This window comes from Orbicella franksi, chromosome 2 (genome assembly GCF_964199315.1).
Source record: "Orbicella franksi chromosome 2, jaOrbFran1.1, whole genome shotgun sequence".
Taxonomy (NCBI): domain Eukaryota; kingdom Metazoa; phylum Cnidaria; class Anthozoa; order Scleractinia; family Merulinidae; genus Orbicella; species Orbicella franksi.
This window is the reverse complement of record NC_138146.1, coordinates 15964987-15988979: the sequence shown is the minus strand read 5'-3', so window position 1 is coordinate 15988979 and position 23993 is coordinate 15964987. Positions and strand designations below refer to the sequence as shown.

At 39.9% G+C, this 23993-nt stretch overlaps 1 protein-coding gene and 1 long non-coding RNA gene across 4 annotated transcripts; both read left to right on the top strand.

Moving 5' to 3' along the window:
* The first annotated feature begins 162 nt into the window (after window positions 1-162).
* Window positions 163-23993, top strand: LOC145478255 (alpha-adducin-like). 2 transcript variants are annotated; one of them, XM_081456209.1, is made up of 10 exons: window positions 163-517; window positions 898-1357; window positions 3972-4211; window positions 4519-4569; window positions 5174-5266; window positions 18604-18702; window positions 19036-19197; window positions 19819-19994; window positions 20451-20577; window positions 21760-23993. In XM_081456209.1, exons 2-10 carry the CDS (start codon window positions 899-901, stop codon window positions 22057-22059), a joined length of 1707 nt encoding a protein of 568 aa, XP_081312335.1. In that variant the 5' UTR covers window positions 163-517; window position 898; the 3' UTR covers window positions 22060-23993. The 2 variants fall into 2 exon arrangements, with proteins under 2 accessions (XP_081312335.1, XP_081312336.1); XM_081456210.1 differs by lacking the exon at window positions 163-517 and adding an exon at window positions 541-739.
* LOC145478287 (uncharacterized) lies at window positions 6015-16565 on the top strand. 2 transcript variants are annotated; one of them, XR_014048230.1, is made up of 4 exons: window positions 6015-8641; window positions 11171-11291; window positions 13821-13941; window positions 16471-16565. It is a non-coding gene; the product is annotated as an uncharacterized LOC145478287 (long non-coding RNA). The 2 variants fall into 2 exon arrangements; XR_014048229.1 differs by lacking the exon at window positions 6015-8641 and having other exon boundaries at window positions 8653-11291.

Sequence of the window (23993 nt, the reverse complement as noted above, 5' to 3'; positions counted from 1 at the left end):
TTCAAAATTGAAGTTATCATATGACAAATATTCAGTAGACAAAGTTTGAACAAAAATCTATTGTCCTTAAAAGACTTACATGTAAAAGTCAGCAAAAATGAACAGAGAAGGACTAGGAACGAAATTATTTGCGCGTGCTCAGTTTGGGATTATAAAATTAAAATGGCGGACGAAGATGACTTTTTCGCTTCGAAAAAAAAAATCTACGTATGTCATCATTTATTCCAGCGGATTATTTTCGTCAAGAAAAGCGCATCAAGCAAGCTGTCAACGTGAGATGAAAGTATTCAGAATTAACTCCAACATGAGGTCACACGTCGCTGACCTCGAGTACAAGGATGCATGCAAAATAACTTTAATATTAATTCAGATCGGAATATAAATGAAGCTGATTGATTTGAATATTCCAAGGACCAGTGAATACAAACAACAGAAATTTGCCATAAAGGCTCATAGTAGGCGTGTTTACCAAGTCACATGTTAAAAGAAGTCATTGTTGTCGAAGCAAACCCAACAGGTTGGTTGAGAAATTATTCAATTTTTTTCTACAAAACATCTGAAAACATTTAACATTCGATGCAGGCTTCGCAGTTGTTACTTTCGCTTGCAATATCAACTCGCTGGACTTAAACTCAGCAGGGCCTTTATCTCTTTGGACTCTCTGTTTAAACAAAATAGGATTTGCGTGTCTTTTTAACGCGTCTATTTAATTCTCACCCGAGATAATTCAACGAGCAAGGTGGAGTTCCGTTAGCGTATAAGTTTACATGTGAATCAAATATAATTTCCTCGTGATCAGGTTGCACGTTCAAGTTTCAATACAACGAAGCTATAAATGTAGCTGAACGTCAATTTGGTCTCTAACCATCCTAATGACTTCTGTGACTTGATTTTCAGCATGTCGACTACTGTAACACCGAGAACCACCAAAACCCAAGTGGAAGCTTCGAAGCGATGGAGCGCTCCGCCGCGTTCACGGACGGTCGGGCGTGCAGTTCGATCTCCCGACGAAGTAGTCCGGGATGTTCGAGGCCTCAAGATGCGACAGAGAGTTTCCTTGGCCCTCGCTGATGATAACCTGAGAGGAGAGCTGGAAGACATTGTCTCGGCCCATAGTCAAAGCCCGATCAACGCGGACGCCTTCCGCACGTACCAAGACTTCTTGATCCCATCGGGATCGTTGTACGGTGGTGGGTTCCCAAGTTTGTCCGCCTCTGCTATAGCAGACATCAGAGGGGCCGATACACTGCACTACTCTAAGTTTGAAAGGCAACTACGTTGCAAGGTGGCTTCGGTGTATCGTCTCATGCAGATGTTTGGATGGGGAAAAGGAGTTTTTGATCGCGCTGCCTGCACGGTATGGGTTCACATTAAGTTAATATTTCAGGAAGTGTCGTGTTTTATTGTTAGCGATATCGATTACAGCACATCAGTGCAATCGCAAACTGCGGAAACAATTCTTTTAATTTTGTAACATTATTTTTGGGCTTTCGTTCAACGCCTTTATATATTTAACTTTCAAATTTCCTGTGAAATATGCATGCATGATTGCGTGTTCGGTAGGCACGACGTAAAGTGAGATTATATTTCAGGAATTTATTTGCTCACGATACCTGTTGGTCAAGTTATTTGCCAAGTTGTTGATATTTATCACTGGCTTATTTAAAACCCCTTTCTTTTCTCATTGGTTCAAATGTGGATCCTGACAATATCAAAAATGAAATCATAATTTCCGCTCCACACGAGAAAGAAAAATAAAACCTCTGGCACCCAAGATATTGAGGTGTAGACTTTCTGTCTGAATACTATAGGCTCAGCCCTTGACTGGTTAATGTTTGTACTGCCAGTTCTGTTCATGCCATTAATTTATCATATCATTTATCAATGATGTCCAAAATATTAAAAATAATTCCATGTACTAAAAAAATAATTTGGAGGTCTGCCAAAACTGGATGAGGCTGTAGGCTCAGTCTAGTTTGGCATAATTTTGGAGGAATTATCAAATTTATTTGGATATTTACGTGCTGTTTATTTTTACAGTGCCCAGTGAATCTAAAATTTTATTTGTTTGTATATGATATACTAGATTTTTCTACATAATTTGGAGTGAAGATATTTTGCCATTCTCCTTTCCAAACTGTTTCTCAGCTTTTAATTAGCTATTTAATGATTTTTTCCCCTTTGTTATATGGTCAGATAACGAAAGATCAAGGTCAAAAACAACCCTCAATTCAGTGTGCTTTTAAATCAAATTGCTACATCTGACAGTTCAGACAAATCCATGCAGATCAATGGCCAATAATATGCAAGGTCAAGAAAGGTTTTTCTTAGAAGGTGGGCTGATACATCTCATTGTTACTGAGAAAATGCCAAGAGCAAACACAAATCATCATTTGTTTATCTGCAGCTTAGGTGGAATCAAATGTTTTCTTTGTTTTCTAAGAAAATTCCAGAATGTTTTTTGAATCCTTTATCATATACAGCTTCTCTGATCCTTGCAGTACGCTAATTAAATAATTTTCAGAATTGTCTGCATTTAGCAAGAAGCATTAAAATTATAACCTACAAACTGGCTTATTTTGATGCATTCAATTTACCTTTAATTTCCATACATACAGTGAACAGATCCTTTTACTTTTCACATTCCCTTGAAAAACCTACTGCAACTATTTCCATTTCACACTGTTACAAAAATTGCTCAAAGTTTTAAAAAAAAAAAATTACGCTTTTTAAGTCTGACCTTGTGTAATAAAATTTATTGGTAAATATGCAATGTTCCTGGGAAGGAGTCTGAATTAGCATTAAGAGAAAAATATTCTGTTTCAACTATGACCAAGCAAAACACAATTATTACAATATATTAGATGGCATTTTAACTTTTTTTCAAGCCTTTCTATAAGTTGCATAACAAGAGCAAATTTGGTTAACTGAAAATAATTTTTTTGTGTGTATGCAGAAGGTGTGGTATCCTTATGGTAAGTGGGTTAGACTTGAGTTTGATTGACCTGGGTGTGGCCTAACTGTGTTCTTTGGTTCTTAAGGGAGATGCTTTATTCTCACAGTGCCTGTATTTTTGGGTGCCGGAAAGGAGGTGGGGAAGGCTGCGATAAACTAGCATCCCTTCAAGCCTAGGGGACTCCCAAATGAAAAGGTGGGGATGCTTGTCATCTCGCTTAGTGGTACAAATCAAGGATTGTGGTCTCACTTAGGGTGTTGATGACAAAATGCCACAGACTGTTTTCAGCTGTCAAAATTTCTTTTAGGGGCACTCAAAAAAAAAAAGAAAAGAAAAGAAATGCTCTTATTTCCATTTCTACATGTAGCCTCGATTTCTGGTGGTCTCTCAAGTCCAGTCTCCTAGCGCGGGCTCCTTTCCTGAACAGCAGCTGGTAATTTAGCCTATTCCATTTTAAGTGTTATCTTTTTGGGGGTCAAACTTTCTTGAGCCACACCCAGATTGGTCCCCTTTAGGGGGTTTAATTCACATTTTCTGACAAGCATCCCCAACCTTTTTATATGGGTACCCCACCCCTCCCCCCAGGCCTTCAAGGGGAGTAGCAATTATGGTGTTAGTCACAATAGACTCAGTTATAAGCTCTGATAATTTGAGCTGGTTGGCTGATAGTTGACTTAAGCTTTTTGTAGCATAGAGTTTTGATTAATTAATTAATTCATAAGGATATATTCTGTTCCGCTGTAAGTTTCCATTCTGTTTGTATCTTTATATTTGTGTGTGTGTGTGTGTGTGTGTGTGTGTAAGTGTGTTACCGACCGATAACTGTATAAATAATCTATGTAACTTAATGTCTGCCCATTCTTTTTAGCCCTTATGGTTATTTTGGGCAGGGAGTACTCTATACTAATTTAATGTTTATTGTAATTATTTTATAAATTGTGAGTACAAATAAATGGTTGTTGTTGTTGTTGTTGTTGTTGCTGTTGTATTAATAAATTTAAACATTTTTTTCCAGGTCTGTGCATCTGAAAATGACAATGAAGAAGACAGCTATTTTGTTGCTCCTACTGGTTTGCTTTTCAATGAAGTGACAGCATCTTCAGTTTTGAAAGTTGACCACAAGGGAAATGTTGTTGAAACAGGAAACACCAACTTGGGAATCTCACAGTCGGCATTTGAACTTCATGCTACCATACACTCCACAAGGAAAGATGCAAAATGTGTCTTGTTCCTTTCAGCTGACTCTGTGAAAGCTGTAAGTATTGTTTTTTGACAAGCAAAACCAGTCAAGCATTCACATGGCAATCTAGCATTCAAGCATAATTAATTCTCCCGATTAATGATCAAAAACTCATATAAGCATATGGATTAAATCAATATCTGCCTTCATGTGATTAGTACATTACATGTATGCAAAATTATTTGACAGCTTGCTTGATAGGCCTTTCATTGTCAGTGACAAATTTTAGGCAACATTTTATTCAAATGGCCTGACATGTTTCTTCTTCAGTACTGTAATTTTTTAAATTATTGTTATTTATTATAATTATTTTGGCTTTTAGGTTTCTGCAATAAAAGTAGGACTTGTGCCAATTTCTCAAGAAGGAATAGCAGTAAGTACAAAGAAGCTCTACAAAGGCCTAATGGAAGACCTTTGTGAGTTGGTGCTTAATGATCCTAAATAAAGAAGGGGATTTATTGGAAAGAGCATATTTCAAATCATGTATCAGTCAAGGCATATACACTGTAAAAGAAATAATGAAAACTGTTAAATAATCTGGTTTCATGCAATGGGACATTTTTACAAAATAGTAGCTGTTATGTACAATGAACATTAGACTTAATGGTGGATGACAAATGTTAAAATGATAATAATGGATCATTTATTCATTAGATGTAATGCATAAAAAGCACAAAGTTACCTGGTTTTCTTGTTTATAAATGGTCGTGATCTACCATCTATGGATTGGAGAGGTAGTAATTGAAACATTGAAGTTCCAGATAGAGGCTTTAATGGGAACTCAGTTTCTCAAATGGAAAAATTTTGTTTAATTTTCAACAGTCACATTTTGCAAAAACGAAAAATGCTTGCAACAGTTAGTCTTTGATCATCTTAATCACCACTCTGTAAATGTGGGTTCTTGCAGTGAAAACCCTTTTGTGCAACCTTGTGTAAGAAGAGTACAGTGTGCTGACATTGCGTTGTTATAATGATAGGTTGGAGAAGTTTCCTATCACACTTTTCCTGGGTTTACATTGGATGAAGAAGCCAGGGATTCCTTAATTAACAGCTTTGGACCATCAAGCAGGGTATGTCAGGGTCAATATGTCAGGGTCAATATGTGATGTCAAATCTTTGAATTGAAGGGGTGAGTGCAAAACCATGCTAAGTGACGATTTGGGTGAAAAAAAAAATTTTCGTGAAAGGGCTTGAATTTTTGCATGCGGTCTTCAATGTAATAGAAAAACGTGGTCCTGTATTTTTGTCGCTGGTTTTCGCTTCGTTTATAAAGACGCCGCTAGGAAAACCGAGTGGTTTTTCTGCATACGCAATATCTCGAAAACGAAGCGAAGCTTAGCGGAAAAACTACGGGACATTGTTAAACATACCTAGACAAAACTGTATGGGAAATTTGGAGCGTTTTCGACAAAGTTCACTTTTGATTAAAATACCTAGCGCCCTTTTCCCGCCGAGGTCTTCAAATAAACGAAGCCGGGCCTTTGTTATGATAAACAGAGCCGACCCTTTGTTATAATAGCCAAGCCAAGCCTTTGTTATAAGTCGAAGTCTCGCCTCGGTTTATTATAACAAAGGATCGGCCCGCCGCGACCGCAAGGACTTTGATTTTACTTAGAAACCAGCAAAATGTCAATTTCACGCAACTTATATAAGCTCAAATTTATTGATTTCAGGTCAAAAGTGGTTAAAACGTTGACTCATGTTAACGCGCGACGGCAAGGATGTTGATTTCTCTTAGAGAGCAGCGAAATGTCAATTTCACGTAACGTAAAAGCTCAAAAATGTCGATTTCAGGTCAAAAAGGGTTTACATGTTGATTTCATGTTAACCCGTGACGGGAAGGTTGTTGATTTCACTTAGAAAACAGCAAAATGTTGATTTCACGCAACGTATAAGCTCAAAAATGTTGATTTCAGGTCTAAATAGGTCAAAATGCTGATTTCACGTTAACGCGTGACGGCAAGGATGTTGATTTCACTTAGAAAACAGCAAAATGTTAATTTCACGCAGCGTATAAGCTCAAAAATGTTGATTTCAGGTCTAACTAGGTCAAAATGCTGATTTCACGTTAGCGCTTGACGGCAAGGATGTTGATTTCACTTAGAAAACAGAAAAATGTTGATTTAACGCAGCGTATAAGCTCAAAAATGTCGATTTCAGGTCTAAATAGGTAAAAATGTTGATTTCACGTAACGCGTGACGGCAAGGATGTTGATTTCACTTAGAAAACAGCAAAATGTTAATTTCACGCAACGTATAAGCTCAAAAATGTTGATTTCAGGTTTAAATAGGTAAAATATGGCGGCCGGAAAATAGTGTTAACATCTGGAACTTACTTTGGTTATCTGGGACAATGACTATCTGCACTGAACAAATAAACATCAAATAAGCACTTTTCCAAATACAGCAACGTCTTAAATGGCTAAAAATCACGAGATAAATACATATTTTTCGACAAACGCGATCGTAGCTTTATGTCACGCACCGCCTAACAGTTTAACAAATTAACCCTTCTGCGCAACGTACGGGTCTCCATACATCTGCATGTCCGCTGATCCCAGAAGTTCAAAACACTACAAATCATGCCGATATGAAATAAAATCAAAGCAACCTGGATCACAGATCTATGTTACAATCGATCGCTACTTGTTGGCCATTATTATCTTTAAATGAAAAAAGCCGAAACAATCTAGTTACCAGTTCGAGAAACGCGAGCAGAACGTGATCGCAATGCATGCCGGGAAGGGTCTTTACACCTCGTGCGCGGGAAAACATGGCGGTCGATACAAGACAAATTTTATAAGTCAAAAACCAGTTCTCGCTTTCCAAACTTTGACACTAGCAACGCTTGGCAAATGGGCCACAACTCACGAGAGGGTATTTTTCTTGGGCAAGAACTGCTCTTGGACTTTGCTGCCTGGCTCGATCTGACTTCGAACGCCGATAACACGATTACGGTATATCAGCTATCTTCGAAGTTTCAGAACACATTTTGATTCTTTAAAACGTGCTGATGACTTACGGGTTTATCGAGGCTTTATGATGCCTCTCAACCACCAGGCAGGCACACAAGGTACTTTAACACAATGCTTAAGATATTAGTTGACAGAGCTCTAATGCGGCACATCTCTTTTTAGTTCGATGGTATTTCGTTTGCCGCTCGATCGATTCACGTGTTGTGCTCACGTCACAATAGCCGATGTAAACAATCTGTTCCCAGATTTCCGCTCTATATATGCTGTGAGATTTGATTTTGACTTCATACACTATAAACAGTCTGCCTGTTTGCTGTTCAACAAATAAACTCCTAAAGACATGGCTAGGAAAAGCCAAGTATTTTTGCATACGTTATAACTCGAAAACGAAGCAAAAACCAACGACAAAAATACAGGGCCGCGTTTTTCTATTACACTGAAGACCGCATGCAAAAATTCAAGCCCTTACGCGAAAATTTTTTTTTTCACCCAAATCGTCACTTAGCATGGTTTTGCACTCACCCCTTCAATAAAGCTCTCTGCACGCATTGCAGGCCTATGATGAGGGAGCATTATAAAGCTCTCTGCACGCATTGCAGGCCTATGATGAGGGAGCATTATAAAGCTCTCTACACGCATTGCAGGCCTATGATGAGGGAGCATTATAAAGCTCTCTGCACGCATTGCAGGCCTATGATGAGGGAGCATTATAAAGCTCTCTGCACGCATTGCAGGCCTATGATGAGGGAGCATTATAAAGCTCTCTACACGCATTGCAGGCCTATGATGAGGGAGCATTGAAGGGGTGAGTGCAAAACCATGCTAAGTGACGATTTGGGTGAAAAAAAAAATTTTCGTGAAAGGGCTTGAATTTTTGCATGCGGTCTTCAATGTAATAGAAAAACGTGGTCCTGTATTTTTGTCGCTGGTTTTTGCTTCGTTTATAAAGACGCCGCTAGGAAAACCGAGTGGTTTTTCTGCATACGCAATATCTCGAAAACGAAGCGAAGCTTAGCGGAAAAACTACGGGACATTGTTAAACATACCTAGACAAAACTGTATGGGAAATTTGGAGCGTTTTCGACAAAGTTCACTTTTGATTAAAATACCTAGCGCCCTTTTCCCGCCGAGGTCTTCAAATAAACGAAGCCGGGCCTTTGTTATGATAAACAGAGCCGACCCTTTGTTATAATAGCCAAGCCAAGCCTTTGTTATAAGTCGAAGTCTCGCCTCGGTTTATTATAACAAAGGATCGGCCCGCCGCGACCGCAAGGACTTTGATTTTACTTAGAAACCAGCAAAATGTCAATTTCACGCAACTTATATAAGCTCAAATTTATTGATTTCAGGTCAAAAGTGGTTAAAACGTTGACTCATGTTAACGCGCGACGGCAAGGATGTTGATTTCTCTTAGAGAGCAGCGAAATGTCAATTTCACGTAACGTAAAAGCTCAAAAATGTCGATTTCAGGTCAAAAAGGGTTTACATGTTGATTTCATGTTAACCCGTGACGGGAAGGTTGTTGATTTCACTTAGAAAACAGCAAAATGTTGATTTCACGCAACGTATAAGCTCAAAAATGTTGATTTCAGGTCTAAATAGGTCAAAATGCTGATTTCACGTTAACGCGTGACGGCAAGGATGTTGATTTCACTTAGAAAACAGCAAAATGTTAATTTCACGCAGCGTATAAGCTCAAAAATGTTGATTTCAGGTCTAACTAGGTCAAAATGCTGATTTCACGTTAGCGCTTGACGGCAAGGATGTTGATTTCACTTAGAAAACAGAAAAATGTTGATTTAACGCAGCGTATAAGCTCAAAAATGTCGATTTCAGGTCTAAATAGGTAAAAATGTTGATTTCACGTAACGCGTGACGGCAAGGATGTTGATTTCACTTAGAAAACAGCAAAATGTTAATTTCACGCAACGTATAAGCTCAAAAATGTTGATTTCAGGTTTAAATAGGTAAAATATGGCGGCCGGAAAATAGTGTTAACATCTGGAACTTACTTTGGTTATCTGGGACAATGACTATCTGCACTGAACAAATAAACATCAAATAAGCACTTTTCCAAATACAGCAACGTCTTAAATGGCTAAAAATCACGAGATAAATACATATTTTTCGACAAACGCGATCGTAGCTTTATGTCACGCACCGCCTAACAGTTTAACAAATTAACCCTTCTGCGCAACGTACGGGTCTCCATACATCTGCATGTCCGCTGATCCCAGAAGTTCAAAACACTACAAATCATGCCGATATGAAATAAAATCAAAGCAACCTGGATCACAGATCTATGTTACAATCGATCGCTACTTGTTGGCCATTATTATCTTTAAATGAAAAAAGCCGAAACAATCTAGTTACCAGTTCGAGAAACGCGAGCAGAACGTGATCGCAATGCATGCCGGGAAGGGTCTTTACACCTCGTGCGCGGGAAAACATGGCGGTCGATACAAGACAAATTTTATAAGTCAAAAACCAGTTCTCGCTTTCCAAACTTTGACACTAGCAACGCTTGGCAAATGGGCCACAACTCACGAGAGGGTATTTTTCTTGGGCAAGAACTGCTCTTGGACTTTGCTGCCTGGCTCGATCTGACTTCGAACGCCGATAACACGATTACGGTATATCAGCTATCTTCGAAGTTTCAGAACACATTTTGATTCTTTAAAACGTGCTGATGACTTACGGGTTTATCGAGGCTTTATGATGCCTCTCAACCACCAGGCAGGCACACAAGGTACTTTAACACAATGCTTAAGATATTAGTTGACAGAGCTCTAATGCGGCACATCTCTTTTTAGTTCGATGGTATTTCGTTTGCCGCTCGATCGATTCACGTGTTGTGCTCACGTCACAATAGCCGATGTAAACAATCTGTTCCCAGATTTCCGCTCTATATATGCTGTGAGATTTGATTTTGACTTCATACACTATAAACAGTCTGCCTGTTTGCTGTTCAACAAATAAACTCCTAAAGACATGGCTAGGAAAAGCCAAGTATTTTTGCATACGTTATAACTCGAAAACGAAGCAAAAACCAACGACAAAAATACAGGGCCGCGTTTTTCTATTACACTGAAGACCGCATGCAAAAATTCAAGCCCTTACGCGAAAATTTTTTTTTTCACCCAAATCGTCACTTAGCATGGTTTTGCACTCACCCCTTCAATAAAGCTCTCTGCACGCATTGCAGGCCTATGATGAGGGAGCATTATAAAGCTCTCTGCACGCATTGCAGGCCTATGATGAGGGAGCATTATAAAGCTCTCTACACGCATTGCAGGCCTATGATGAGGGAGCATTATAAAGCTCTCTGCACGCATTGCAGGCCTATGATGAGGGAGCATTATAAAGCTCTCTGCACGCATTGCAGGCCTATGATGAGGGAGCATTATAAAGCTCTCTACACGCATTGCAGGCCTATGATGAGGGAGCATTGAAGGGGTGAGTGCAAAACCATGCTAAGTGACGATTTGGGTGAAAAAAAAATTTTCGTGAAAGGGCTTGAATTTTTGCATGCGGTCTTCAATGTAATAGAAAAACGTGGTCCTGTATTTTTGTCGCTGGTTTTTGCTTCGTTTATAAAGACGCCGCTAGGAAAACCGAGTGGTTTTTCTGCATACGCAATATCTCGAAAACGAAGCGAAGCTTAGCGGAAAAACTACGGGACATTGTTAAACATACCTAGACAAAACTGTATGGGAAATTTGGAGCGTTTTCGACAAAGTTCACTTTTGATTAAAATACCTAGCGCCCTTTTCCCGCCGAGGTCTTCAAATAAACGAAGCCGGGCCTTTGTTATGATAAACAGAGCCGACCCTTTGTTATAATAGCCAAGCCAAGCCTTTGTTATAAGTCGAAGTCTCGCCTCGGTTTATTATAACAAAGGATCGGCCCGCCGCGACCGCAAGGACTTTGATTTTACTTAGAAACCAGCAAAATGTCAATTTCACGCAACTTATATAAGCTCAAATTTATTGATTTCAGGTCAAAAGTGGTTAAAACGTTGACTCATGTTAACGCGCGACGGCAAGGATGTTGATTTCTCTTAGAGAGCAGCGAAATGTCAATTTCACGTAACGTAAAAGCTCAAAAATGTCGATTTCAGGTCAAAAAGGGTTTACATGTTGATTTCATGTTAACCCGTGACGGGAAGGTTGTTGATTTCACTTAGAAAACAGCAAAATGTTGATTTCACGCAACGTATAAGCTCAAAAATGTTGATTTCAGGTCTAAATAGGTCAAAATGCTGATTTCACGTTAACGCGTGACGGCAAGGATGTTGATTTCACTTAGAAAACAGCAAAATGTTAATTTCACGCAGCGTATAAGCTCAAAAATGTTGATTTCAGGTCTAACTAGGTCAAAATGCTGATTTCACGTTAGCGCTTGACGGCAAGGATGTTGATTTCACTTAGAAAACAGAAAAATGTTGATTTAACGCAGCGTATAAGCTCAAAAATGTCGATTTCAGGTCTAAATAGGTAAAAATGTTGATTTCACGTAACGCGTGACGGCAAGGATGTTGATTTCACTTAGAAAACAGCAAAATGTTAATTTCACGCAACGTATAAGCTCAAAAATGTTGATTTCAGGTTTAAATAGGTAAAATATGGCGGCCGGAAAATAGTGTTAACATCTGGAACTTACTTTGGTTATCTGGGACAATGACTATCTGCACTGAACAAATAAACATCAAATAAGCACTTTTCCAAATACAGCAACGTCTTAAATGGCTAAAAATCACGAGATAAATACATATTTTTCGACAAACGCGATCGTAGCTTTATGTCACGCACCGCCTAACAGTTTAACAAATTAACCCTTCTGCGCAACGTACGGGTCTCCATACATCTGCATGTCCGCTGATCCCAGAAGTTCAAAACACTACAAATCATGCCGATATGAAATAAAATCAAAGCAACCTGGATCACAGATCTATGTTACAATCGATCGCTACTTGTTGGCCATTATTATCTTTAAATGAAAAAAGCCGAAACAATCTAGTTACCAGTTCGAGAAACGCGAGCAGAACGTGATCGCAATGCATGCCGGGAAGGGTCTTTACACCTCGTGCGCGGGAAAACATGGCGGTCGATACAAGACAAATTTTATAAGTCAAAAACCAGTTCTCGCTTTCCAAACTTTGACACTAGCAACGCTTGGCAAATGGGCCACAACTCACGAGAGGGTATTTTTCTTGGGCAAGAACTGCTCTTGGACTTTGCTGCCTGGCTCGATCTGACTTCGAACGCCGATAACACGATTACGGTATATCAGCTATCTTCGAAGTTTCAGAACACATTTTGATTCTTTAAAACGTGCTGATGACTTACGGGTTTATCGAGGCTTTATGATGCCTCTCAACCACCAGGCAGGCACACAAGGTACTTTAACACAATGCTTAAGATATTAGTTGACAGAGCTCTAATGCGGCACATCTCTTTTTAGTTCGATGGTATTTCGTTTGCCGCTCGATCGATTCACGTGTTGTGCTCACGTCACAATAGCCGATGTAAACAATCTGTTCCCAGATTTCCGCTCTATATATGCTGTGAGATTTGATTTTGACTTCATACACTATAAACAGTCTGCCTGTTTGCTGTTCAACAAATAAACTCCTAAAGACATGGCTAGGAAAAGCCAAGTATTTTTGCATACGTTATAACTCGAAAACGAAGCAAAAACCAACGACAAAAATACAGGGCCGCGTTTTTCTATTACACTGAAGACCGCATGCAAAAATTCAAGCCCTTACGCGAAAATTTTTTTTTTCACCCAAATCGTCACTTAGCATGGTTTTGCACTCACCCCTTCAATAAAGCTCTCTGCACGCATTGCAGGCCTATGATGAGGGAGCATTATAAAGCTCTCTGCACGCATTGCAGGCCTATGATGAGGGAGCATTATAAAGCTCTCTACACGCATTGCAGGCCTATGATGAGGGAGCATTATAAAGCTCTCTGCACGCATTGCAGGCCTATGATGAGGGAGCATTATAAAGCTCTCTGCACGCATTGCAGGCCTATGATGAGGGAGCATTATAAAGCTCTCTACACGCATTGCAGGCCTATGATGAGGGAGCATTGAAGGGGTGAGTGCAAAACCATGCTAAGTGACGATTTGGGTGAAAAAAAAATTTTCGTGAAAGGGCTTGAATTTTTGCATGCGGTCTTCAATGTAATAGAAAAACGTGGTCCTGTATTTTTGTCGCTGGTTTTTGCTTCGTTTATAAAGACGCCGCTAGGAAAACCGAGTGGTTTTTCTGCATACGCAATATCTCGAAAACGAAGCGAAGCTTAGCGGAAAAACTACGGGACATTGTTAAACATACCTAGACAAAACTGTATGGGAAATTTGGAGCGTTTTCGACAAAGTTCACTTTTGATTAAAATACCTAGCGCCCTTTTCCCGCCGAGGTCTTCAAATAAACGAAGCCGGGCCTTTGTTATGATAAACAGAGCCGACCCTTTGTTATAATAGCCAAGCCAAGCCTTTGTTATAAGTCGAAGTCTCGCCTCGGTTTATTATAACAAAGGATCGGCCCGCCGCGACCGCAAGGACTTTGATTTTACTTAGAAACCAGCAAAATGTCAATTTCACGCAACTTATATAAGCTCAAATTTATTGATTTCAGGTCAAAAGTGGTTAAAACGTTGACTCATGTTAACGCGCGACGGCAAGGATGTTGATTTCTCTTAGAGAGCAGCGAAATGTCAATTTCACGTAACGTAAAAGCTCAAAAATGTCGATTTCAGGTCAAAAAGGGTTTACATGTTGATTTCATGTTAACCCGTGACGGGAAGGTTGTTGATTTCACTTAGAAAACAGCAAAATGTTGATTTCACGCAACGTATAAGCTCAAAAATGTTGATTTCAGGTCTAAATAGGTCAAAATGCTGATTTCACGTTAACGCGTGACGGCAAGGATGTTGATTTCACTTAGAAAACAGCAAAATGTTAATTTCACGCAGCGTATAAGCTCAAAAATGTTGATTTCAGGTCTAACTAGGTCAAAATGCTGATTTCACGTTAGCGCTTGACGGCAAGGATGTTGATTTCACTTAGAAAACAGAAAAATGTTGATTTAACGCAGCGTATAAGCTCAAAAATGTCGATTTCAGGTCTAAATAGGTAAAAATGTTGATTTCACGTAACGCGTGACGGCAAGGATGTTGATTTCACTTAGAAAACAGCAAAATGTTAATTTCACGCAACGTATAAGCTCAAAAATGTTGATTTCAGGTTTAAATAGGTAAAATATGGCGGCCGGAAAATAGTGTTAACATCTGGAACTTACTTTGGTTATCTGGGACAATGACTATCTGCACTGAACAAATAAACATCAAATAAGCACTTTTCCAAATACAGCAACGTCTTAAATGGCTAAAAATCACGAGATAAATACATATTTTTCGACAAACGCGATCGTAGCTTTATGTCACGCACCGCCTAACAGTTTAACAAATTAACCCTTCTGCGCAACGTACGGGTCTCCATACATCTGCATGTCCGCTGATCCCAGAAGTTCAAAACACTACAAATCATGCCGATATGAAATAAAATCAAAGCAACCTGGATCACAGATCTATGTTACAATCGATCGCTACTTGTTGGCCATTATTATCTTTAAATGAAAAAAGCCGAAACAATCTAGTTACCAGTTCGAGAAACGCGAGCAGAACGTGATCGCAATGCATGCCGGGAAGGGTCTTTACACCTCGTGCGCGGGAAAACATGGCGGTCGATACAAGACAAATTTTATAAGTCAAAAACCAGTTCTCGCTTTCCAAACTTTGACACTAGCAACGCTTGGCAAATGGGCCACAACTCACGAGAGGGTATTTTTCTTGGGCAAGAACTGCTCTTGGACTTTGCTGCCTGGCTCGATCTGACTTCGAACGCCGATAACACGATTACGGTATATCAGCTATCTTCGAAGTTTCAGAACACATTTTGATTCTTTAAAACGTGCTGATGACTTACGGGTTTATCGAGGCTTTATGATGCCTCTCAACCACCAGGCAGGCACACAAGGTACTTTAACACAATGCTTAAGATATTAGTTGACAGAGCTCTAATGCGGCACATCTCTTTTTAGTTCGATGGTATTTCGTTTGCCGCTCGATCGATTCACGTGTTGTGCTCACGTCACAATAGCCGATGTAAACAATCTGTTCCCAGATTTCCGCTCTATATATGCTGTGAGATTTGATTTTGACTTCATACACTATAAACAGTCTGCCTGTTTGCTGTTCAACAAATAAACTCCTAAAGACATGGCTAGGAAAAGCCAAGTATTTTTGCATACGTTATAACTCGAAAACGAAGCAAAAACCAACGACAAAAATACAGGGCCGCGTTTTTCTATTACACTGAAGACCGCATGCAAAAATTCAAGCCCTTACGCGAAAATTTTTTTTTTCACCCAAATCGTCACTTAGCATGGTTTTGCACTCACCCCTTCAATAAAGCTCTCTGCACGCATTGCAGGCCTATGATGAGGGAGCATTATAAAGCTCTCTGCACGCATTGCAGGCCTATGATGAGGGAGCATTATAAAGCTCTCTACACGCATTGCAGGCCTATGATGAGGGAGCATTATAAAGCTCTCTGCACGCATTGCAGGCCTATGATGAGGGAGCATTATAAAGCTCTCTGCACGCATTGCAGGCCTATGATGAGGGAGCATTATAAAGCTCTCTACACGCATTGCAGGCCTATGATGAGGGAGCATTGAAGGGGTGAGTGCAAAACCATGCTAAGTGACGATTTGGGTGAAAAAAAAATTTTCGTGAAAGGGCTTGAATTTTTGCATGCGGTCTTCAATGTAATAGAAAAACGTGGTCCTGTATTTTTGTCGCTGGTTTTTGCTTCGTTTATAAAGACGCCGCTAGGAAAACCGAGTGGTTTTTCTGCATACGCAATATCTCGAAAACGAAGCGAAGCTTAGCGGAAAAACTACGGGACATTGTTAAACATACCTAGACAAAACTGTATGGGAAATTTGGAGCGTTTTCGACAAAGTTCACTTTTGATTAAAATACCTAGCGCCCTTTTCCCGCCGAGGTCTTCAAATAAACGAAGCCGGGCCTTTGTTATGATAAACAGAGCCGACCCTTTGTTATAATAGCCAAGCCAAGCCTTTGTTATAAGTCGAAGTCTCGCCTCGGTTTATTATAACAAAGGATCGGCCCGCCGCGACCGCAAGGACTTTGATTTTACTTAGAAACCAGCAAAATGTCAATTTCACGCAACTTATATAAGCTCAAATTTATTGATTTCAGGTCAAAAGTGGTTAAAACGTTGACTCATGTTAACGCGCGACGGCAAGGATGTTGATTTCTCTTAGAGAGCAGCGAAATGTCAATTTCACGTAACGTAAAAGCTCAAAAATGTCGATTTCAGGTCAAAAAGGGTTTACATGTTGATTTCATGTTAACCCGTGACGGGAAGGTTGTTGATTTCACTTAGAAAACAGCAAAATGTTGATTTCACGCAACGTATAAGCTCAAAAATGTTGATTTCAGGTCTAAATAGGTCAAAATGCTGATTTCACGTTAACGCGTGACGGCAAGGATGTTGATTTCACTTAGAAAACAGCAAAATGTTAATTTCACGCAGCGTATAAGCTCAAAAATGTTGATTTCAGGTCTAACTAGGTCAAAATGCTGATTTCACGTTAGCGCTTGACGGCAAGGATGTTGATTTCACTTAGAAAACAGAAAAATGTTGATTTAACGCAGCGTATAAGCTCAAAAATGTCGATTTCAGGTCTAAATAGGTAAAAATGTTGATTTCACGTAACGCGTGACGGCAAGGATGTTGATTTCACTTAGAAAACAGCAAAATGTTAATTTCACGCAACGTATAAGCTCAAAAATGTTGATTTCAGGTTTAAATAGGTAAAATATGGCGGCCGGAAAATAGTGTTAACATCTGGAACTTACTTTGGTTATCTGGGACAATGACTATCTGCACTGAACAAATAAACATCAAATAAGCACTTTTCCAAATACAGCAACGTCTTAAATGGCTAAAAATCACGAGATAAATACATATTTTTCGACAAACGCGATCGTAGCTTTATGTCACGCACCGCCTAACAGTTTAACAAATTAACCCTTCTGCGCAACGTACGGGTCTCCATACATCTGCATGTCCGCTGATCCCAGAAGTTCAAAACACTACAAATCATGCCGATATGAAATAAAATCAAAGCAACCTGGATCACAGATCTATGTTACAATCGATCGCTACTTGTTGGCCATTATTATCTTTAAATGAAAAAAGCCGAAACAATCTAGTTACCAGTTCGAGAAACGCGAGCAGAACGTGATCGCAATGCATGCCGGGAAGGGTCTTTACACCTCGTGCGCGGGAAAACATGGCGGTCGATACAAGACAAATTTTATAAGTCAAAAACCAGTTCTCGCTTTCCAAACTTTGACACTAGCAACGCTTGGCAAATGGGCCACAACTCACGAGAGGGTATTTTTCTTGGGCAAGAACTGCTCTTGGACTTTGCTGCCTGGCTCGATCTGACTTCGAACGCCGATAACACGATTACGGTATATCAGCTATCTTCGAAGTTTCAGAACACATTTTGATTCTTTAAAACGTGCTGATGACTTACGGGTTTATCGAGGCTTTATGATGCCTCTCAACCACCAGGCAGGCACACAAGGTACTTTAACACAATGCTTAAGATATTAGTTGACAGAGCTCTAATGCGGCACATCTCTTTTTAGTTCGATGGTATTTCGTTTGCCGCTCGATCGATTCACGTGTTGTGCTCACGTCACAATAGCCGATGTAAACAATCTGTTCCCAGATTTCCGCTCTATATATGCTGTGAGATTTGATTTTGACTTCATACACTATAAACAGTCTGCCTGTTTGCTGTTCAACAAATAAACTCCTAAAGACATGGCTAGGAAAAGCCAAGTATTTTTGCATACGTTATAACTCGAAAACGAAGCAAAAACCAACGACAAAAATACAGGGCCGCGTTTTTCTATTACACTGAAGACCGCATGCAAAAATTCAAGCCCTTACGCGAAAATTTTTTTTTTCACCCAAATCGTCACTTAGCATGGTTTTGCACTCACCCCTTCAATTATTTTGAGTGATCAGTTGTTCATTTTTGTTTCACAGAATTGATATAGAGTGGAACCCCGCCTTATGACCACCCTGTTAATATGGCCACCTGGTTATTATGGCCAATTTATTCTGGCCAGAACAAAAGCTCAGTCAGTCATTTTCTTATTTAAAGAACCCATTTAATATGGCCACCCTGTTAATACAGCCAGATTTTTGTGGCCCACTGGTGACCAGATTAACGGGCTTCCACTGTATTGTTACAATGCAAATATTGAATATAATTATTTCCAACTGATCTGTCCTTATTAATATTTCAGGTGTTGATTTTAAGGAATTATGGTGCCATTTGTGTGGGAGAAACAATAGAAGAAACTACCTATCTTGCTTACCTACTTGTCACAGCTTGTGAACAACAGGTATGGGGCACATCAAGGGAACTAATGGTTATGCATTTTTGCAAAGTTAACATGCACTTAACAATTCAAGTCAGCAAAGAGATCAGATGTCTGCATGTAGGGCTTGCTATAGTAAGCATTATCTGTCCGTTCAAGATCTTGGCCCACCCAACACACCCACGATTACTTGTAAACAGGCCAGTTCACAACACCTGCCGAGGGACTCTGTCCCTTACACTTTTCAGATGTGATATGTATTCCTTAGTATCCCCTCTAGCCATTTACAAATGAGGATGCCAAGAATGAAGCTGTAAGAAATGGAAAGAACCCTTTTTCTGACTGATTTTTCCATAGCTCTCTGCGTTGAGTGCCGGGGTGGATGAACTGATAAAGATTGATGACGAAGCCAAGGAACAGATGGACAACGCATTTTATGGAGGTCTGGATGCTAATGAGAATCAACAGAAGATGGCTGAAGTGCACTTTGAGGCCTGGATGAGACTGCTAGATTCCAGGGTAATGGAAGTTCCTTTGAAGGAAGAACTCTGCATTCTTTTGGGAAATTTGTGCAAAAATATCCAAGTTGGAAAATGAAAAATGCTGCAAAAGTTGACATGTGCACTTCAGTTTCTAAGCTCTGTTCAGTTCTATGGCACTAAAAAAGTACAGCAAATATTTCAGTTTCGGTATGAATTGTTTTGTAAGTGGCAAAAAGGAAGTTGTTGGTCACATTTCTATAGGATTACAGACAATCTATAGACCATATGAGGGAACTTTAAGCAGTTATAGAACCATTTGCTATAAAAGTGGTTTGTGTTTCTATGGAATGTTTTGTTCTAGACAGTCACTGATCCACTTGTGTTTCTAAAACACTAAAAAAACACAGAAAATATTTTCTACTTGCTAAAGAGTAGAACTCGTTCCCTACATTTGCATGTGTACAGATTAAATGATTAATATCACAATAAACTTTTGAACATTAGGTACCAAATGGAGTGATACATGTCATCGCATTGCTAAAAAAATGTCTCCATCCCACATAATGACTGATACTTTTAACAAATGCCGCCAAGGTGACATTTACTTTCTGCGCGTGTTTTCATATACCGATACTTGTGAATTTGTTCTTAAATTCAGGGCTGTAAGACGGGCTACAACTACCGCAACCCCGAAATCTTCAAAACGGAAGTCAAGGAACCAAAATCTCGCGAGGCTGCGCCAGCCAAGACGTCTAGTGCACGAACAGAGCTGACAATCTACCGTGACGCCAATATACGCCGCAGCGCTTCCCTTGGGCGAGGCAACACCTACAGGTAGGTGAATGTGAGGGATAGGCTTGCACCTCGTAAGCGTACTGACTATTGGTATAAGATGCTAGAATAGCAACATGTAATGAATATCTGTCCATTCTAACTCACGCAGAGATCCACCACGAAAGTTTGACCGTTTGTTCTGGAAATTTTGTCCATTCCATTAGGTTTCCAACGAAATTTCTGTGATATTTGTTGCTTCCATGTCATTGCTGAACCAAAACTGCAATAATCGCGAGTAGTCTCACGTGACTTTTTCCGCGCTTTTACGGTTGGCGGGATTTAACTTTGAGCTGATTGGTTCTTTAGGCTCTAACCAATCAGAGCAAACAAGTTATTTTTCAATCAATCAGGAGCAAATCCAAAGCCCATCGTACTTGATTTTCGCGCGTTTTTCCGCGCAAAGGACGAGATGCATGTATTTGCTTTGAGTTCTAATTGGTTCATTTGGTTTCCTAGGAGTCGCCTCAAGTGGCTCAACTCACCTGTTAAGTCTACCGAGTACAGGCGAGAGCGGGAACTGGACAATTCTGAGCCCACACTCATTAAGGACAGGAAGCCAGAGAAAGAAAATAAAGACGATGAGGTAAACGACTAAGTGCGCAATTGAACTGCTGGAAGGAAGTCAGGATGACTCACCCCTGTATTGTGTTTAACCCTTCATACCCAAAATAAGTTGATTGTAGTCAAATGCCGCTCTGCCACTGGATTAGAGTGCGGCTTTATGCGCACAAAACTTGTCATGGCGTCCTACAAAAATTGTCATTTGTACATCGGGATTATGAGAGAACCACGTTTCCTTAAACCTGCGAACATTCGCAGGTTTTCGTCGCCCTAACTAATCCCAGAGCGAAGACTGTGTCTGCTCGCTGGCTAACAAAGCACTTTGTTATCCAATTGGAGTGCGTGTGCTATAGACATTGTATTTTCACATGAACGCTCTCATTGGAGAACTTGACCTGTATTGTAGGAGATTAAGGGACTGTGCAATAATTACCTCGAGGGGGCGGGGTTTGGAAAATTAGGGGGGGGGGCATGGGAGAAAATGACAACAAGAGAGAGGGGGGTTGGATGTAAAGTTTAATACATACAGGGGGGGCATTACTTTCTCATTCCTTTTTGCAAACTGGAAAACTAGTGGAAGAGTTATTAGAGTTCACATATAAATACTAACATTGGAATAAAACTGACAAATTTATCAACTCTAAGGTGTTCTGATCTATGAACCGTTGTTTTCCTATCTGAAGAAAGGTCTTTGCAAGAGGTATGTTTCCAGTACAACGTGGACGAGAGTGTATGTAAAAGTTAAGTACAGCACCTTTCGCTCCTCGATGCAAAAGCTAAAAAAAGACTAAGAGAAAGGAACCCTCTTCCGCTTATTTCTTGGACAATTGAAAAAGATGTAAAAGCGCTTACCAACAAGCAGCTGAAAATTTATCTAAAGCAAAAAGGTCTCAAGATAAGTGGAAGCAAGGCTGAATTGATTGATCGAGTTCTCAACCACGCACGCGGGAACCTTAGTGCTGTAGAAGACGAGGAATCTCCCAATTCATGCGAAGACGACACAAGCTCAGAGTCCAGTGATTCTGATGACTCTTCAAGTGACTCTTCAACATAGTTTTGGGGCATATTTCACCCATTTCCCAGACCCCACACCCCTCTTTCGAGGTAATTATTGCACAGTCCCTAAGTTGCTCAAAATACCTTGAGCTGCAGACACGTTATCTTCGAGGAAGATTTAAGTCTCTTTTTTTCTCTTGAAAAACAGGAAGTGTTTATCACCACGAAAGTCGTTTCAGTTAACCAGTCTGCGCCAGAACTGCCAACAGAGGAGGTCACGGAGGAAGTGGTGACGTACGTGCATGCGCAGGACAGGAACTTTTCTCCACAGGAGATCCAGTTGTTGATAGATGACTCCCGGGATAGCCTGGACGCTAGTGGAGAGCCCGTGGTGGTGGAGCTGGTACGAGAGCCGGTGGGTCTTGTGCGGAGGAAGTCTGGAAACAAGGTGAAGAAGCGACGAAGTTTTAGGGATAAGTTTGCCAAGAGGCTGAGCAGCGGACAGTAAAATAATTAAGTTGAAATCCCGTTGATCTAACCTTTTTCCACACTGAAGTATGTTGAGACTTTTGCAGTTCCCTGTATTTGCCTTTTAACTCCTGACATAAGGAATAGCAAGTTTGTTCCCAGTGTCTTTGTTCCTACCGGACATAGTGGGAATAGAGGGTCTGGGAACGAGGTTTGAAAGAAGCAGAAGCCAAAGTCCAGGATCGTCCGTCTGCGCATACATAACTTCAATCAACTAAAGAATGGTACTCGTGCGGTTTGTGAAGAAAGCTTAAATGAGAAACAGTGTTTTGACGTGACGGGATGTTTTTTCGGATTTAATTGAGTTTACTCTTGCGAGCGCTTACGAATGATCCCTGTCTTTTTCTGCCAGTTCCTAGGGAGAGGGGAAATTTTAGAATTTAAATATTGAGGGATACGTTTTCTAATGGGGTAAAGTCACACCTTTTTACATGCAAGCAGAACTGCGCTCGCATTCGCGCAAGATCAGTCTTTACACACTCGTTACACGCATACTCTGAAGTACACGCGCGCTTGAACGGCATACACGCTCGCTTAAAGGGCTTTCATTGCCCGCTTATCAACTACGTTGCGTACGTTTCCTTTTTATAAATACCACAGCCTATGATCGCATGTGTAACGGGTGAAAACAATCACAGGTACGTTAATTAGCTGCTTTTTTAATTATATTCCTAATGTATAAGCGTGCTTTTTCTCAGAAATATACTTTTACCCTTTTATAAAGTGTTGTTACAGAGCACCTTGGGTTCACACGTTTTTATATTAGCAGTGGCATTTTAACTTTGGTAGAACAGAAATGTTTTGAATTAAAGGGTTATCGTTGCTCAAGTTCTAAGCAAAGTCGTAGTGCTCATTAAAATAATGAAACGGAACTGTTTTGTAAAATGAAAGCGAATCCGCGCTTGTATTTGTTGACTAAGTTGCTTTAGAATCGAAACTTTTGGAAAATGTGCATCTGCTGGGACAATTGTTGAAAACCATTCATTTTACCCACATTTGGTTTTAAATTTTTATGACGCAATACCAAGAGAGGTATAGTAGGAATTCCCATGTAATTCGTCCCTGCTAACCGAAGCCGTTTTGTAAACCCGTTTACTCTTAGCTTCGAACGTTAAATCTCTTTAAATTTAGGTAAGAATTTCGAGTAGGATGTTAGGAACTTGAAGGATGTATTCATATCAGAAAATGGGTTGTAACCTGAAACCAAATTCCTCTAAGAAGAGTATAGGAAATAAGTGGAAAACTTTTAGGAGAGTTTTACTGTTGACCAGGAAGTCTGGTGGTCGAATCTGTGTCGAAATCGCTTCTTTGCATATTATTATCTTACTTTGAAGTATTTGTTAACTCAGTTAATCGCAAATATAGTTATCATTTAACTCCATTTTGAGCAGTTTTCGCGTGGCTTTCGTGAACTGAAACTCATCAAAAACCATTTTCCTTGGTGATGAGACAAATCAACTTAGAGTAGTTTTGATCAGCCCAACTCACGAGTCGATTTGGTGTTGAATCGTATGGACGCTTGCCCCTAGCATCCGGATTGCGACACTCTACAAACGATTTTTGACGAATCGTGGAGCTCGTAAAACGCAGTTATACAGCCGAAAGCACATTGAAGAACTGCTCAGAAAGCGTTCATTGAAGTCAAGTTTTATGTTACTAATAAGTGACAGGACCATGATTTATTTAAGTAATATAATTACTTGCAAATTGGTCGTTGAAGTTATTTGCGTGTCGTGAGCAATTTTAAACGACTATAATAATTGTAGTATTTTATTTGTACGGCCGTCCAAGGCAAGTTTTAAATTAACTTAATTGAACTGTACTGTAATGCTATTTAAAAGTAATGATGTCAAGTTGGTCTTTGAGTAGGAACATGAAATGTAAAACGGTACAATAAAGGTTGTAAAAAAAGAA